Below are 19382 nucleotides of genomic sequence, written 5' to 3' on the forward strand. Positions count from 1 at the left end.
AAATAATAATGTACAATTTCTAATGTACAACTACTATTATTAGATCAACATACTGAGGTATGTAAGGGTCCCGAAAGTGAGCATAAAAGCGCTCAAGGCTCACTTTGTCAAAAATGGCAAAGTGAGTGTCAAACTGAGATGTGAAAGACTATTAACTACACCACAGACAAGAAGTGACAACTAAGAAACTACACTCACTGTAGCAGTTTTCTGACAGACTGTTTTCAGGCAGATCCAATCCTCACTGTTTTCCCCAGAAATGTATTGTCATGCTCGGACATTCGTATGAAAGATCAGGCAATATTAAAGCTTTGATTCAACACTATTTGTTGTGTCAGTTTTGAGAGCACTAATATCGGCAACCATGTAGTTACTGTATGTAACAACACTGCTGTCACAGTGTGGTTGTCAATGTTTTCACAAGGACAAAATAGACGATATTACAAAATCACTTGAATGTCATTGTGCTTGTATTTAGATCTACAAATAATTGACATCTTTATCATCTTTGAAACAAGGAAATAAACAGTTACATTAAATGATGTTCACCAATGAAACAAAATGTGTATTGACAAGAATGTAAAATACTATAAAATCTTCCACCTTAGTTTAGGCTTGTAAAAATTGTGTTATTCTGATTACACTCAATTTAGAATATTTATATTTCAGGTACTTATGTTTTCCATATTTTCCATATAGTTAATTATGTCTTTCACATTTCAGTTTGACACTCACTTTGCCATTTTTGACAAAATGAGTGTTGAGCACTTTTACGCTCACTTTGTCAATTTTCGAGACCCTTACATACCAGTCATACTAGTATATCCAAAATGTTTGAAATGTCAGTGTGTGTATAAAATAGATAGATTTAGTACTATATAGTGTACACATTACAAATGCTAATTTGAAGAAGCAGGTCCCAAAATTTGTTGAAATATTTTAGACAGCCAACAGTATGTAGGACTATGAGAAATAGATTGATGCATGCTGGGGATGTGTATCCAAACCTTTTTTTTTTATAGATACTGTTGTTCAAAATATGTGTATTTTGCTTTTACAGGCACCCCATTGTGTACACATGAGAAATGGATTAAAGTTTGGAGATGCAGGTCTCACTGACAGTATGTTAAGTGATGGCTTAACCTGTGCCATTAATAAATACCACATGGGAATCACTGGTAAGTGTAACTTTACAATACCACATGGGAATCACTGACAGTATGTTAAGTGATGGCTTAACCTGTGCCATTAATAAATACCACATGGGAATCACTGGTAAGTGTAACTTTACAATACCACATGGGAATCACTGACAGTATGTTAAGTGATGGCTTAACCTGTGCCATTAATAAATACCACATGGGAATCACTGGTAAGTGTAACTTTACAATACCACATGGGAATCACTGACAGTATGTTAAGTGATGGCTTAACCTGTGCCATTAATAAATACCACATGGGAATCACTGGTAAGTGTAACTTTACAATACCACATGGGAATCACTGACAGTATGTTAAGTGATGGCTTAACCTGTGCCATTAATAAATATCACATGGGAATCACTGGTAAGTGTAACTTTACAATACCACATGGGAATCACTGACAGTATGTTAAGTGATGGCTTAACCTGTGCCATTAATAAATATCACATGGGAATCACTGGTAAGTGTAACTTTACAATACCACATGGGAATCACTGACAGTATGTTAAGTGATGGCTTAACCTGTGCCATTAATAAATACCACATGGGAATCACTGGTAAGTGTAACTTTACAATAACACATGGGAATCACTGACAGTATGTTAAGTGATGGCTTAACCTGTGCCATTAATAAATACCACATGGGAATCACTGGTAAGTGTAACTTTACAATAACACATGGGAATCACTGACAGTATGTTAAGTGATGGCTTAACCTGTGCCATTAATAAATACCACATGGGAATCACTGGTAAGTGTAACTTTACAATACCACATGGGAATCACTGACAGTATGTTAAGTGATGTAAGTGTAACTTTACAATACCACATGGGAATCACTGACAGTATGTTAAGTGATGGCTTAACCTGTGCCATTAATAAATACCACATGGGAATCACTGGTAAGTGTAACTTACAATACCACATGGGAATCACTGGTAAGTGTAACTTTACAATAACACATGGGAATCACTGACAGTATGTTAAGTGATGGCTTAACCTGTGCCATTAATAAATACCACATGGGAATCACTGGTAAGTGTAACTTACAATACCACATGGGAATCACTGGTAAGTGTAACTTTACAATACCACATGGGAATCACTGGTAAGTGTAACTTTACAATAACACATGGGAATCACTGGTAAGTGTAACTTTACAATACCACGTGGGAATCACTGGTAATAGTAACTTTTACAATACCACATGGGAATCACTGGTAAGTGTAACTTTACAATAACACATGGGAATCACTGGTAAGTGTAACTTTACAATATACCATGTGGGAATCACTGGTAAGTGTAACTTTACAATACAAAATGGGAATCACTGGTAAGTGTAACTTTATAAATACCACATGGGAATCACTGGTAAGTGTAACTTTACAATATACCACATGGGAATCACTGGTAAGTGTAACTTTACAATACAAAATGGGAATCACTGGTAAGTGTAACTTTACAATACCATGTGGGAATCACTGGTAAGTGTAACTTTACAATACAAAATGGGAATCACTGGTAAGTGTAACTTTATAAATACCACATGGGAATCACTGGTAAGTGTAACTTTACAATATACCACATGGGAATCACTGGTAAGTGTAACTTTACAATACAAAATGGGAATCACTGGTAAGTGTAACTTTACAATATACCACGTGGGAATCACTGGTAAGTGTAACTTTTACAATACAAAATGGGAATCACTGGTAAGTGTAACTTTATAAATACTGTTTGTAAATATACAGTGATTGCAACAGCATAGAAATAACTGATGTTTACTAAGTTAAGTAGTCTATATAGAGGGTTTACAATTGAAATGAGGCTAAATTTGTTTCAAATATTAGTCTAGTATAAAAACCATTGGCCCAGTTGTCAGTTAGGCTTACAAGTTACACAAAACGTGGACATTAGATAAGACACTGTGATACAAATAAAGAACGTGCGAAATGCCAAATATCAAACAACACAAGTGAATAAATGGGTCTGTACGCACTCCATTAGCCCTAGACATTTTGCCTGAAAATAGTCAAATGCAAGCTCACACATGCCGAATGGTATGTGGAAAATTATACATTGTTACTGAAATAGAATGGCATTACAATGAACCCAAAATGGTGTTTTATATTGCAAAAGTAACAACAGCAATGGGTAGGCAAATGACTAAATGACTAAACATTCAAAAAAAGTATGCAAATATGGCAAGCAACAAGACCATGCCCATAGTAACAGCCAAATGCCTGTATAACTTACAAAGATGTTTGCAAATATGCCTAGTAACATAACCATGTCCATGGTGAATGCATGGGTAACAACAATGGACTGGCATGTGGATAAATCTTTTTTTCGAATATCAACATTTTATAGTTGTGCTACAACGGCATTGGCACTATTTTTTTTTTATTGCATGGTTTTCTACATACAAATGTAATCCAATCATCAAAAACTACCATTTTCTACACATGAAAAATTTATATCAAAACATTAGTCTGACGTAAAAATGAACGATATTTTTTGCATTAAAGTATCTTTTTAACCATTATTTTTTGTATTAAAATGTATCTTTTTAACCATTATTTTTTGCATTAAAGTATCTTTTTAACCATTATTTTTTTGCATTAAAGTATCTTTTTAACCATTATTTTTTGTATTAAAGTCTATCTTTTTAACCATTATTTTTTTGCATTAAAGTCTATATTTTTAACCATTATTTTTTGCATTAAAGTATCTTTTTAACCATTATTTTTTGTATTAAAGTCTATCTTTTTAACCATTATTTTTTTGCATTAAAGTATCTTTTTAACCATTACTTTTTGTATTAAAGTGTATCTTTTTAACCATTATTTTTTTGCATTAAAGTATCTTTTTAACCATTATTTTTTTGCATTAAAGTCTATCTTTTTAACCATTATTTTTTGGTATTAAAATGTATCTTTTTAACCATTATTTTTTGCATTAAAGTGTATCTTTTAACTGATTTTCAGCTGAAAATGTAGCCAAACAGTGGAACATCAGTAGAGAGGACCAAGACAAATTTGCACTTGTATCACAACATAAAACAGAAGAAGCGCAAAAACAAGACTTATTTAAAGAAGAAATAATTACAGTATCAGTTCCATCAAGAAAAGGAGCCATGGAAGTCTCTAAAGATGAATTTCCACGTTCAGGATGTACACTAGATGGATTTACTAAACTACGACCTGTATTTGTTAAAGATGGTACAGGAACTGTCACTGCTGGTAATGCTTCAGGTATGTATGCATCAATACTTTTTTCTATTAAATTCCTTTTCAAAGCTACATGATATAAATTGTGTCTGTTCATGTTCTTGTATCAAAAGATTGTAATTTGTTCAGAAAATTAGTCAGCTGTTACTGTATACGATTCAATGATGTTGACTTGTCATCCATCAACCATGAAAACATCAACTAAGGTCATCTCTTGTGAAGATCACTGCATCAAGGACTGAATAGAAGAAGCCATTGAGCTGAACAGCAATGGTTGTCACTTAACAGGGATGGGGGATGGAAATACTGGTACCAAACAACGCCCTCCTGTGGTCATGATGGGGGGGGGGGGTGGGTGTGTGGAAATACCGATAGTATACAAGCCTTCCTGTGGTCACGTGACAGGGAAGAGGGGATGGCAACACTGGCAGCATACAATGCCTTCCTGTGATCATGTGACAGGGATGAGGGAATGGAAATACAGATAGCATACAACCCCTTCCTGTGGTCATGTGACAGGGATGCGGGGGGGGGGGGGGGGGGGGGGGTTGAAATACCGATACTAGTATACAATGCCTTCCTGTGGTCATGTGACAGGGATGAGGGAATGGAAATACAAGTAATGTACAATGCCCTCCTGTGGTCATGTGACATTTAAATCATTGAATCGTATGCAACAACATCTAAAGAAGGCTGAGGTATTTACCTGAACTTAACTGAGATTCATTATTTGGTCTATTCTCATTGCTAGGTATTAATGATGGTGCAGCAGCAGTGATACTTATGAAACAGTCTGAAGCCATCAAACGTGGTTTAACACCATTGGCTAAGATAGTGGCTTGGGCACAGGCTGGTGTTGACCCAGCTGTCATGGGTACTGGACCAATACCTGCTATCAACAAAGCTGTAAGTATGATTGTAGCACAGTTGTAAGTGTAATGTTTCTCTCTAACTTTTGATGTTTTAATGATCTAATTATCAACTATTGTTTTAGTGTACATCATTTATTTCTTGTACAATTTTTGGAAAAATGTGATGAACATCTGTCATTGTAAGGCGTGGTATTTCCCCAGAATAAAGCCAAGGCAGATAGTGACACTGACTGTCATTGCAAGGCGTGGTATTTCCCCAGAATGAAGCCAAGGCAGATAGTGACACTGACTGTCCCAGTAATTGTTACATATTGCAAGGCGTGGTATTTCCCCAGAATAAAGCCAAGGCAGATAGTGACACTGACTGTCCCAGTAATTGTTACATATTGCAGTATTGACCTTGACTTTGTGGCATTGGTAAATATTACTAATTCTATATATTTATTCAATGGAATAGTATGATGTGTGTACGATGAAGAGAAATCCCTATTTCTATTTTTGTTTCTTTACTAGTTGAATAAAGCTGGTTGGAATAAGGACGATGTTGACCTGTATGAACTGAATGAAGCTTTTGCAGCACAGTCACTAGCAGTTGTTAAGGACCTTGGACTTAACCCAGATAAGGTGATGTTGTAATACTTTGTATCAGTGTGTGTGTGTGTGTGTGTGTGTGTGTGCGCGTGCATGTTTGTCTGTGTGTGCATGTTTGTCTGTCTGTCTGTGTGTGTGTCTGTTTGTTTGTCTGTCTGTTTGTCTGTGTGTGCATGTTTGTCTGTGTGTGTGCATGTTTGTCTGTGTATGTTTGTCAGTCTGTGCGTCTGCTGTCTGTTTGTGTGTATGTGCATGTTTGACTGTACATCTGTTTGTCTGTCTGTGTGTATCTGTTTGTCTGTGTGTGTGTGCATCTTTGTCTGTGTGTGCATATGTTTGTCTGTCTGTGTGTGCGTGTGCATGTTTGTCTGTCTGTGTGTGTGTGTTTGTCTGTCTGTGTGCGTGCATCTGTTTGTGTGTATGCATGTTTGTGTGTGTGTGTTTGTCTGTGCATGTTTGTGTGTGCCTGTTTGTCTCTGTCTGTGTGTGCATGTTTGTCTGTCTGTCTGTGTGCATGTTTGTCTGTCTGTGTGTGTATGCATCTGTTTGTCTGTCTGTGTGTATGTTTGTCTGTCTGTGTGTGCATGTTTGTCTGTGTGTGAATCTGTCTGTGTGTGCATCTGTTTGTTTGTCTGTCTGTATGTGTATCTGTCTGTGTGTGTGTGTGTGTGTGCATCTGTTTGTCTGTCTCTGTGTGTGTACATCTGTTTGTGTGTGTGTGCATGTTTGTCTGTCTGTGTGTGCATGTCTGTCTGTCGGTGTGCATCTGTTTGTCTGTCTGTGTGCACCTGTTTGTCTGTCTGTGTGTGTACATCTGTTTGTTTGTGTATCTGTTTGTCTGTGTGTGTGTGTGTGTGCATCTGTTTGTCTGTCTCTGTGTGTACATCTGTTTGTGTGTGTGTGCATGTTTGTCTGTCTGTGTGTGCATGTCTGTCTGTCTGTGTGCACCTGTTTGTCTGTCTGTGTGTGCATCTGTTTGTTTGTTTGTCTGTGTGTGTATCTGTTTGTCTGTGTGTGTGTGCATCTGTTTGTCTGTCTCTGTGTGTGTACATCTGTTTGTGTGTGTGTGCATGTTTGTCTGCGTGTGCATCTGTTTGTGTGTGTGTGTGTGCATGTTTGTCTGTCTGTGTGTGTGTGTGCATCTGTTTGTGTGTGTGCATCTGTTTGTCTGTCTGTGTGTGTGCATCTGTTTGTCTGTCTGTCTGTGTGTGCATCTGTTTGTCTGTCTGTGTGTGCATCTGTTTGTGTCTCTGTGTGTGTGTGCATCTGTTTGTCTGTGTCAGTGTGTGTGTGCATCTGTCTGTCTGTGTGTGTGTGTCTGTATGTGTGTGCATCTGTTTGTGTGTCCATCTGTTTGTCTGGGTGTGTGTGCATGTTTGTCTGTGTCTGTCTGTGTGTGTGTGTGTGTGCGCATCTGTTTGTGTGTGCGTGTGTGTGTGTGTGTGTGTGTGTGCATCTGTTTGTGTGTGTATGTGCATCTGTTTGTCTGTGTGTCTATATGTGAGGTCATAAAGGATACAGGTTTATGAGTTGAGCTGATTTATCATTATTGATCAGAACAGATGTATTCTAGGTTTAGGTGAATAACAATGGTGTTGCAGCACAACTGTACATGGCTGTTGCTGTGGACATTTTTTGCACCTCCAGAGACATATAATGTTTGAGAACATGTTAAAAAAATTGTTGAAAAACAAACAATAGTGATAAAAACAACCTGATATTCATTTGTTCAAAGATGAAATTAATAAATCTCTATTTTTTAAAACATGATTGCATTGTTATCAGTTTTGGTAGGTAGGACCATGCTTACTTTAAAATAGCAAATTCAATATGAAGTGAATGACCACTGTGCCAGTGACATGCTATATAACACCCAACTGTACACAAATTGGGCACATAGAATTTGTGGTAGGACATGTAATTTCCATAGTTACCTGCCCAATGGACAGGTGGGAGAAAAAAATCTAATTTCTAGGCCTGAAAACATGAAAATGAAGAAAGCACACGTGACATGGTCAAATGACAGTATTGTAATAGCTTGTCTATGCATCATCTTGTGAAACATCTTGGGTTGTATTTTCATTGACAGGTGAATATACGAGGTGGTGCCATAGCCTTAGGTCATCCAATTGGTGCGTCTGGTGCAAGGATATTTGTTACATTGTTATATGCACTGAAATCCACAGGTGGCAAGAAAGGTGTGGCTGCCCTCTGTGTTGGAGGTGGAATGGGCATAGCAGTGTGTGTAGAGAGAGACTAATAAGACAAAACATTCACATTTCAAATGTTAGACTGGCCAGTTGAGTGGATTCACATGTGGGGCAGGCAGGGAATATGTCATGCATGTATTTAAAGGTTTCCATAGAAACTGTTGAATATCAATTATGTGCAATTTTGTACGGTGAATAAGCAGTGACACTAGAAAGTTATGACTGAAAAGATTTTACAATGCATTGGAACAGAACACCACAGTTTAGTTTATCATTTTATACAAAACTTGTCTTTACACTTTGAGCCATCCACAAGTAAATATCTCTCATTCATGACTCATACTTCACTTTTGACCGAGTGGGTCCATTCAGATGTTAAGCATTTTGAACTGAAATGATTTGAAATAATGTATAAATAAAACATACCGAATAAATTATTGATTTAAAAATAAAAATTTGAATAATAAGGATCCTTATCGGCAATTTCAGTGTTAACCATTTCAATGTTGACAATTTAGTAAATATTACCATTAGTTACATAGGTTTGGAGATGAACTAAACTGATGTATGACATACATTTATTTACTTTAGATGTATACACAAAAATAATACACCATATCCCAGTTATTATCTTCAGAGCTATTTTTGAAACAAGAGTGTGTCCCAGATTAGGAGAAATAACGGTTATAACTTTGTGTCAAGGTTGTCAACCATGTAGCAATGGACAAAACAGTCAATAAAGTGCTTAAATAGCATTCTTACCTGAATTATGAGACAGGGTGCTGTTTACACAAATTTAGTGATAGACTGATCATTGTCTGTGGTTCAAAACAACACCTATCTTTGATACACTACATGTATTGCAACTGCATAGCCACTTCAATGACATTGACTTGTCTAGTGAAGTCAATTGGACCAATAAGATATACAGAATAAAACAAACTATTGTAAAATTTGTCGTGAGTCCACTTCATTCACCACTTCTCTATACATGTATGTGTCATGTTTCAAGTGAATTCTTATTCAAGGATTATAAATTGTCTGCTATCTCTTCAAAATCAAATCTTATAAAAACTCTCATAACACCAGTGATTCATGCTTTCCTCTTTTATTTAAAAACAAAACAAAACTGATTTCCTGACATGGTATCAAAACTGAAATGAAAGACTTTTGACATGTTCTTTATTTTATTCAAAAGCAGTGTCTTTTTTTGTCAGTATAAAATAACAGTGAATACCAGGACTAAACATACATACATGACACTATTCTACAGTTTGGTATTATTTAATACCCAATATTTGTCTTCATTCAGCACCTAAGGAGGCCATGTCACCATGAGTTGCTAGACAAGTAGTGACAAACCACTTAGGAGACTGGCCACGAGTGTTTTCTGACTAAATGAAGTAAATTATAGGAATAATAAAATAGGGGAAAATAATAGCGATTTGGAACATTTTGACTCGTGTTTCAAGCATCACAATACTAGTGACAAAGACAGGTTGTCATGATATAGAATGACCTGGGTATATAATCCCATATTTCTGGTTCACAGACAATAACTTGGCTTGAGTATGGTATAATGTAAAACTTGAATTAACATGGTGCCAACAAGGTTTAGATAAAAGACCACAATGTGTGGTAGCTGTCAAAGTAGACTAATTAAGTAACAGCTACTGAATTTGGCTCTGTGTATTGTCTTTTTGGCTTCACCATTTGGGGGACAACTCAAACTCAGTATGTTCCAAGAATAATACACAACTACACCAGTATGTACTTGCTCCATATATGTATACATGCTGATATCTTTAGTAGTACACAAACACCTGTGACCTTTGACACCATTCTAGATGAGATATGAATGGCAAATAAACTAGGAAATCTTATACATGTATATCTTATCACAGGTTATAGTATGTCTTAAAGAAATAGATACAACAAATTGCCAGCAAGTACAGTTTATACTCCCTTCTAGCCTGATGAAAGATGTGCCTAGGCTCTATGATAGATATGTCTTGTCATTCCGGCCTCCTCTCTCTTGTGGGAGAGGTTGACCGATGTGTGAGGGCGCCCCATCATGGCTTACCTTACAGAGTAAGATGTGCCAAGTCAGGGCCTAACATAACATGTTTTGCATAACACTAAATTGGAATGATGGATACATGTACATCTATGAAGGACTTGGAAGATAAGGCTCAAAGTGATGTCAACAACACAAATTGTGGATAGTCAACACCATGCGTCAAGTTGAAGGCCTATTCCCTGTTTTATTTGAATTCTGTCAAACTGTACCATGATGAAAACTTGCAATATTTATTTTTTTAAACTCGGTCTGATATTGTTATATTCATTTGTTGATACATTGACTAGTTTTGTTACAATAAGAATACACAAAGGTTAGTCCACACAGGAATGTCAAATGTTGTTGTGGTCAGCCTATTGTCAATACTGAAGTTCTCTCATTAATTACATCGTAAGAGTCACTGAAAATGCATCTAGTCATGTAGACAGGTGGTCTCTTTTGTGGTTTGAAAAATTGCCTGGTAGAAACCCATTATGTGTACTTTGAGATGATCTTTGAAGAGCTGTGCCTAGATTTCATCCCAGGTATGGGCCAGTCAGTCTTGTCTCCAGTGAGATTTGAAACTACCCCACCTCACTTCTACATGTCATTCTGAGTTTGAATCACTATGCCACAGAGATATTTTTGTTGAAACGTCTAACCATTGAAGATTAAAGCAAGAAATATTTTCTCTCTGGTGTCATAGTTTTAGAAATAGTAGTAGAAACAGTTGTTCAATATCTTCTTACTTGTACTCGTCCTGGTATAGTAATTGCAATGTCTAGATAATCACCTATCTGAAAATGTGTTGATCCTAATGTCACATTATCATCAGTGCCTTTCTTTCCTGAGCATGTGGTGCCAATTTCTCGCATACGGTAGCCATTTCTACGTGGATCTGGATATACAGCAGCAAAGTCAAACAGAGTTCCTCTCCTTCTTGCATCTGGATTCACTTCTTTCACCAAACTTGACAACTCCTTCAATGTAGCATCCATCCTGGGTAAAATAAATTAAAAATACCGCCAATAGCGTTGTAACACAACTGTATAGTTTTTAAAAATGTTTAATCATATGCTAGTCCATGTTAACAATAGGTGTTCATTTGCAGAATGACTATCCAGTCATTTAAGTTGTTTACACAGACAGACAAACAGACGCCGGGCGATCCCTATAGCACTACTGAACCTTACTTCAGTTGTGCTAAAAACTCTTAACTCTTAATAACAAAATTCACTTGATCGAAATAGTGTTATGTGACACAACAAACTGGTATTAGGTGAGAGACAACAAACTGGTATTACATGTAGGTGGTGATAGACAACAAATTGGTATTACATGTATGTGGTGAGAGACAACAAACTGATATTACATGTATGTGGTGAGAGACAACAAACTGGTATTACATGTATGTGGTGAGAGACAACAAACTGGTATTACATGTATGTGGTGAGAGACAAACTGGTATTACATGTATGTGGTGATAGACAACAAACTGGTATTACATGTATGTGGTGATAGACAACAAACTGATATTACATGTATGTGGTGAGAGACAACAAACTGATATTACATGTAGGTGGTGAGAGACAAACTGGTATTACATGTATGTGGTGAGAGACAAACTGGTATTACATGTATGTGGTGATAGACAACAAATTGGTATTACATGTAGGTGGTGAGAGACAACAAACTGGTATTACACGTAGGTGGTGATAGACAACAAACTGGTATTACATGTAGGTGGTGATAGACAACAAACTGGTATTACATGTAGGTGGTGAGAGACAACAAACTGGTATTACACGTAGGTGGTGATAGACAACAAACTGGTATTACATGTAGGTGGTGATAGACAACAAACTGGTATTACATGTAGGTGGTGAGAGACAACAAACTGATATTACATGTATGTGGTGAGAGACAACAAACTGGTATTACATGTATGTGGTGATAGACAACAAATTGGTATTACATGTAGGTGGTGAGAGACAACAAATTGGTATTACATGTAGGTGGTGAGAGACAACAAACTGGTATTACATGTATGTGGTGAGAGACAACAAATTGGTATTACATGCAGGTGGTGAGAGACAACAAACTGGTATTACACGTAGGTGGTGATAGACAACAAACTGGTATTACACGTAGGTGGTGATAGACAACAAACTGGTATTACATGTAGGTGGTGATAGACAACAAACTGGTATTACACGTAGGTGGTGATAGACAACAAACTGGTATTACATGTAGGTGGTGAGAGACAACAAATTGGTATTACATGTAGGTGGTGATAGACAACAAACTGGTATTACATGTAGGTGGTGAGAGACAACAAACTGGTATTACATGTAGGTGGTGATAGACAACAAACTGGTATTACATGTAGGTGGTGATAGACAACAAACTGGTATTACATGTAGGTGGTGATAGACAACAAACTGGTATTACATGTAGGTGGTGATAGACAACAAACTGGTATTACATGTAGGTGGTGATAGACAACAAACTGGTATTACATGTAGGTGGTGAGAGACAACAAACTGGTATTACATGTAGGTGGTGATAGACAACAAACTGGTATTACACGTAGGTGGTGATAGACAACAAACTGGTATTACATGTAGGTGGTGATAGACAACAAACTGGTATTACATGTAGGTGGTGATAGACAACAAACTGGTATTACATGTAGGTGGTGATAGACAACAAACTGGTATTACATGTAGGTGGTGAGAGACAACAAACTGATATTACATGTATGTGGTGAGAGACAACAAATTGGTATTACATGTAGGTGGTGATAGACAACAAACTGGTATTACATGTAGGTGGTGAGAGACAACAAATTGGTATTACATGTAGGTGGTGAGAGACAACAAATTGGTATTACATGTAGGTGGTGAGAGACAACAAATTGGTATTATAGTCAAACTTATTAGGTGGCAGTATTTGAACCCCTGGTTTAACCTTGGGCAGTCTCAGGCAGTAACTTGTAGGATCCGCCGAATACATCTGCCACTACGCATACAGAGTTTTTTTAATGGTTGTGTGCTGCACGAGAAATGAAATAATAGATTTCATTTGGTATTTTAAGGTAGAATGGAAGCATTTCAAGAGTTCTGTGTAGTTTATTTGTTGGGAAATGTTCATCGATGAAATGTATCACAGATGGTGGCACTAGCCATTTCAGTGAGCTGAAGATCGCGTACTGCCTTGGCCAGGGAAACGAGCATATTTTTCTTATAACTTGTCACGCCAAATTTTCGTAAAATGCTTTTTAGTTCTGGTACTTTCAAATTTTCAATGTTTTCCATGAAGATTTACAGCTGGAGATGGTCACAAAACGTAGTAATCTTTTCAGACAAACGAGTTGGCTTTCATGTAAACAGACATGACCATGGCAAAAGCTTGACTACAGACAAGTGCTTAACCGTTGCTAGGCGTATTTGCATATCTCGCAAGATCTGCCATGAGACTCTTATTGACTTTGGCAGTGATTATATAACACATATCTGAGAAGTTACACTGGAAAGGAAATTGATCAGACAAAATATCACTCTTTTGGGCATAACTTGCATTTCACTGATCTGATCACTTTCATTTGAACAATTTACCATCTACACATCCTACATATACATGTAAGTAATGTCTCCATCAAAGACCAAATCATTTGGTCCAGTGGTTTTAGATCGGGAGTGTTCGCGACCATAGCTAGGTTACCGGTTGTGGAGGCAACTAGATTAGCGTTAGTGGCCTGAAAGGGATCCTGCGGACGGCATGCAACGTCTATTTTTAGTCACACTTTCAATGGAATGGTTCGACTCTCACCAACACCATGCAAATGTAACACAAATCAACAGCAAAGTCGGCGTAGCTTTTCTGACATCTGACCGAAAGTAATTTCGAGAAATGTGCCTCAGATTTCCATTCTTATTGAAAACGAATGCAGTAATTACATGTACATATGTCATATATTCATAATGACTTGGTCACAGTATGGTAGGTAGATATGTCAATGGTCGGAACACGTGCAAAACTGCAGTTTAGTAGGAGCTATCGCTAGGTTGTTACCACTTCCCTATTGTTTAGCAAAATGACCACAAAGGGCCTTCGCCGTTTATATAGGGGAGGCTAGCCTTTAAGTAATTCTTATTGGTGCTAATATTTTGTAGTAATAAATTGGCCTTTCCTTTGACCATATGTACTACTTGTTTGTTATTATGATGTACTTTGATTTTATCATTAAGTTACTCATGAATATTAATTGTGTTATGTTAATTTATGTTAATTAATGCTAATGAGTCACTATCCTATCAACAAATCCTGGGGAGAACCCTGTTTAAAAGAAATTGGTAGCAACAAATAAATACTGCAAAGTTTCTGTGATAATGCCGGAATTGCTGAACTTACCCTGAGAAAGTAAAATTAACCTTGGGAAATAAGACAAACTCTGACGAGAAATTATGTCCTGATTGACTACCCCTCGAAAACAACATGTATAAAATGCTGTTATATGCTAATGTGGACCTAGAACTGTGAAAGGGGTGCCAAGGCATGCTGACCAAATTTGTAATCAACATGAAACCAAAGACGAAACGTCAAAAAAGCGATTTCTACCACAACTGAACGGAAGGTTCAGTAGTGCTATAGGCATTCAGTGTCTGTCCCTCTGTGTGTGTGTGTGTGTGTGTGTGTGTGTGTGTGTGTGTGTGTGTGGGTCAAAAAACACCAGACCGATTGCCTTGGTATCTGATGGGGATATTTATTACTTTTGGTGTCTAGTTGGGAAGATGTTCAAAGCAAAATGATCACATCACAGGTGTGTGATTTGGGTCAACATATAGGTCAGACTAGCTCTGCTGTTTGTTTTTAATTAATTACTCACCATGTGTAGATCTGAAGTAATCATTAACCAACCCTACATGTAGCTGGCAGCTTCAGGTATAAATTAATTACTCACCATGTGTAGATCTGAAGTTCATTGGCAGGAACACTTCCTCTGCTGTAGTCTGCTACTCTATGGTGACTGCCGTAACTACAAAATACTCGAAGTAACAGCGGGCATGTCTGCATAAATGTAAATGTGTATCATAACTTGATTTGTAACAGCTACATAACTGACTCATACAATGTTTCTTTCTTTGTCAACATCAATCACACACTCACTGAGATGGGAAAGGATATTTTGTGATTTCACTCACTGTTAAAATGAATCAAATTCATCAGTTTCATTCTTTTATCAGTATGGAGGTGGCATCAATCCCAACTTACACAGAAGTGACATAAAGGCCAGGGAACTCCCAGTAAACTTGCTGTTGTTGTAATTGTATAACAATTTAAACAGACAATACATTGAACAGAAGTTGTTGTTGTTGTTGTTGTTGTTGTTGTTGATGAAGTTCTGATCAATGCCAACTCTGTACTGATAAGTCAAAGCCGAAGCCACAGCCTTGTGTCACTCGTACACATTATTTGTAGTACATCAGAATACAGTATCTGGAGTAGGGCCTTGCATTTAATTTCCCTATTGGTACATGTAGTTTGATAACCTACCTAAGCTAATTTGTACATGTAGCTTAAAACAACTGACTCAGAACAGTGTTGTTGACATTACACAATATTAGAATAATAACATGAAGTTCTATATATAAAATGAATTGACAACATTAAAAAATAGAACAAAAAGACTAACTTGATCATGGGGCTTGTCGTTCTACCTCCATGCATTAACCACATTTACATACAAATGAAACATTACACCAAGTTGGACCATAGCCCCTATAGTACCATACATGGCATGCACACAAACTATGTAGAGACTATAGTGGTAACATTTACCCTACATTTCTACATGAAATGTGTAGTCTATAGTTCTACCTCCATCCTACATGAAATGTATAGTCTATAGTTCTACCTCTATCCTACATGAAATGTATAGTCTATAGTTCTACCTCTATCCTACATGAAATGTATAGTCTATAGTTCTACCTCTATCCTACATGAAATGTATAGTCTATAGTTCTACCTCCATCCTACATGAAATGTATAGTCTATAGTTCTACCTCTATCCTACATGAAATGTATAGTCTATAGTTCTACCTCCATCCTACATGAGATGTATAGTCTATAGTTCTACCTCCATCCTACATGAAATGTATAGTCTATAGTTCTACCTCTATCCTACATGAGATGTATAGTCTATAGTTCTACCTCCATCCTACATGAAATGTATAGTCTATAGTTCTACCTCTATCCTACATGAAATGTATAGTCTATAGTTCTACCTCTATCCTACATGAAATGTATAGTCTATAGTTCTACCTCTATTCTACATGAAATGTACAGTCTATAGTTCTAACTTTTACCTCTTATCTACATGAAATGTGTAGTCTGAGGTGGGGACTGAGGGATAGGTATAAGAATTTGTTTTTTTCCTACACTGAAGAATTGATCTCTCCCCTGAAATAGGGGTAAGGCTTGGGATATAGTCTAACATGTATACCTATTATTACTAGGTAGATAGAAAACATTATTTCCTTTATTTCGCAGTGCATGGCGAAATTAGTTGATATCTTTGGTTAGCATGGTCTGACTGTAACAACGACGTGGTTTATCGGAAATTTATTAAATTTGGGAACTAAAGGAGGTGACGGAAGATAAAATGTTTGCTCGAGTAACGTGGCCACGCCGGTTGAAAGTTTATGTTATCTTTCTGTAACCGTGTCCGCTTACAATGCAAGCCTTGTTTATAATTTCTCGGTGTGTGGACTTACGCGATCCTAGAAACCGTGTTATTTTACCCCTTCCATATATTATTTGCTCGTCTAATTCCTATACAGTATCGTTACGATTTATACCTTCACTCACACAGGCTGGTCATCCCAATGTTATCGATTTTCATTGTATTCAGAAACATATCTGGGGGAAACAAGTACCTGTGTTGTTACTGGTGTTAGTCTAGTAAGTTCCTCTACAGTATCGTACGATCGTTACCATTTACACACAGGCACTCGAATCAATCTGTATGATTTGGGGAGGAAAAATGCATATGAATAAAACTATACATTAAAAAAAAAACATACACATTGATTCGAGTGCCTGTACGTACATTTACACGTCCACTCACGTTGGCATCCGTTGCAGATGTAAGCTATCGATAGAGTTTCTTTATGTTATATTTACACTAGTTTGCTGCATACAGCCTCAATGAATTCGTCAATATTGCAAAATTAACTGTAACGTTTCAGTGTTATCTTACCTTTTCTCTATTAACTGGCTTGACTTGGGGCTCTTTCTGTGTGTTGTCGACTTCAGTAACGCGTGATACGATTGCCGCCATGATGGATGATATGCGCCGAAGATGTGCGCAGTTTGAAGCAGGGGTTGAACCACAGCGCCCTCAACCTAACAAAGGGAAAACCTTGGCGCAGATCTCCACCACATCATCCACATGCTACTTATAATAAGTCATATTGTAGACACTTGGTAGCAATTATGTGTGGCTAATGTAGATCAGGTCTATAGATAATGCAGAACCAGATAAACATACACATACATTATTTTTGGTAGTCATATCACTTTTCACTCAATGGAAGCCATATTTGTAGTGAACAATCAAGATTTACCACATAACTCAAAAAAACATTAACGCAGAGACTACATTTATGTGTCCATCCACATGTATATTGGCAGGTTTAAACTAGGTCCAGCTTAATGCAACAGTGTATTTATATGCCGAATCTCATTCAGTATCATTTGCATTGATTGTCTAGAGGGTTATATATCTTGCTGGAAAGAGTGATGTTTTTGTTTTCAAAAAAGAGATGTGGAAGTGATAGGGAACTGTGGCAATCAAAGTCATGGATTTGGAGAAAGTGTTCGGAAATTAGAATAGAATTGTCCCGGAAGAACGAAGATCTGGTGAATGAAAAAGAGAAACTTCATTGCAACATCAGTGAAGTCGAAGTATTGAATAGAAGCCTGCAACTGCAAACCTTGCAATCCAGTAACCCTCAATTGGTTTATTTCAGAATAATATGGGTCTCCGACCCCAGATATATATACAATATAATAAATTCAGTTACACAACTAGTTCACAGTGCCAGTGTAATACATACAGTGATAAACAAGGATGTCTTTGTAAAGCTCCAAAGCACACATTCGCTGAATTATAAATGGTAAATTATGGAGAGTTTACAGTTTGTCTTTTACTTTAAATGCATGAAACAAAATAAATAGATTTCTAGTGGTATTGTCATCCTTAGATGCCATCAACTGATTAAAATGGTAAAGTGAAGGTGATCTGTATGATATGATGCAGGTTGTAAATATCTTTTTCTTAGATTATCCCACGCTGGACACTTAAAGAGGAAATGATATTCATCTTCTACTTCGATACAACATAATTTACACAATTATCCTGAATTCTCTGTCAGTTCCACTGTGTCTCCCCGTTTCGATCTCAAACGCGTGGCTAGAGCATCTAAATCTTGCGAGGGCTCTACGTTACTTACAAAGACTAATCAATGAAATGTACATTTCAGGTGCAAGTTCCTTTTTAAAATTTCTATAGTAACTAGTTTTCTCGTTAGCACATACCTCTGACCACAATTCTTGCTTTTAACATCTTTTACCCTAGTACTAAACTCTGATAGAAAGACCACTGTATTCCCCACACCCTGGTTTAACCAGGATTCTCCAAAATCGTACTGATAAAACAGATGTTTTACCTGTGTGACCCAGGAAGGTTTTCCTTGTTCATCCATTGTAAATAACATTTGATAAGCTTTACATGGTAAACGTGACTCTGGCATTGTTATGATATGTAGCCAGTACTTAACGCGTCTTGTAACATAGTAACAGAACAATGGCAATTGGTCAAAAGTCTTGTAACATAGTAACAGAACAATGGCAATTGGTCAAAAGTCTTGTAACATAGCTGCTTTGGAGAAGATTCTTCAAGGAACAAACCAGGAAAAGTTGAAACTTAAGGCTGCGGTCAGAATGTACGACAGGGGGCCTGGAGAGAAATCGGGGGAGGGGCATGAAAACAAATTAAGGGTTCAAAGGGTGGGCATGGAAATTCTGATGATCTGAAAGAGGGAGGGGGGGGGATATTTTGTTAAACCTCAGGAGCTGTCGTTTAACGAGTAAATTTCTCGCGGCTTCGCCAAACTTACTGCAACCTATAGTAGTATTCAGTGATAAGTTGTGT

At 37.1% G+C, this 19382-nt stretch overlaps 2 protein-coding genes across 2 annotated transcripts in view; one reads left to right on the forward strand and one right to left on the reverse strand.

The window, feature by feature from the left end:
* The window catches only part of LOC144432580 (acetyl-CoA acetyltransferase, cytosolic-like), a 34990-nt gene extending 25957 nt beyond the window's left edge, over window positions 1-9033 (forward strand). Inside the window, exons 4-8 of the mRNA XM_078120824.1 lie at window positions 1061-1178; window positions 4191-4457; window positions 5185-5339; window positions 5819-5929; window positions 7986-9033. Coding sequence (XP_077976950.1) covers window positions 1061-1178; window positions 4191-4457; window positions 5185-5339; window positions 5819-5929; window positions 7986-8156 — 822 coding nt within the window. The 3' untranslated portion in view covers window positions 8157-9033. The remainder of the gene's footprint in view (window positions 1-1060; window positions 1179-4190; window positions 4458-5184; window positions 5340-5818; window positions 5930-7985) is intronic.
* Window positions 9034-9198: 165 nt separating this feature from the next.
* On the reverse strand, window positions 9199-17510 carry LOC144432756 (histone deacetylase complex subunit SAP18-like). The gene is made up of 3 exons (XM_078121031.1): window positions 17427-17510; window positions 15129-15235; window positions 9199-11164 (listed from the first exon to the last, which is right to left on the reverse strand). Exons 1-3 carry the CDS (start codon window positions 17505-17507, stop codon window positions 10900-10902), a joined length of 453 nt encoding a protein of 150 aa, XP_077977157.1. The 5' UTR covers window positions 17508-17510; the 3' UTR covers window positions 9199-10899.
* Between the last annotated feature and the right edge of the window lie 1872 nt (window positions 17511-19382).

The sequence above is a fragment of the Glandiceps talaboti genome, chromosome 3, assembly GCF_964340395.1.
Source record: "Glandiceps talaboti chromosome 3, keGlaTala1.1, whole genome shotgun sequence".
Taxonomy (NCBI): domain Eukaryota; kingdom Metazoa; phylum Hemichordata; class Enteropneusta; family Spengelidae; genus Glandiceps; species Glandiceps talaboti.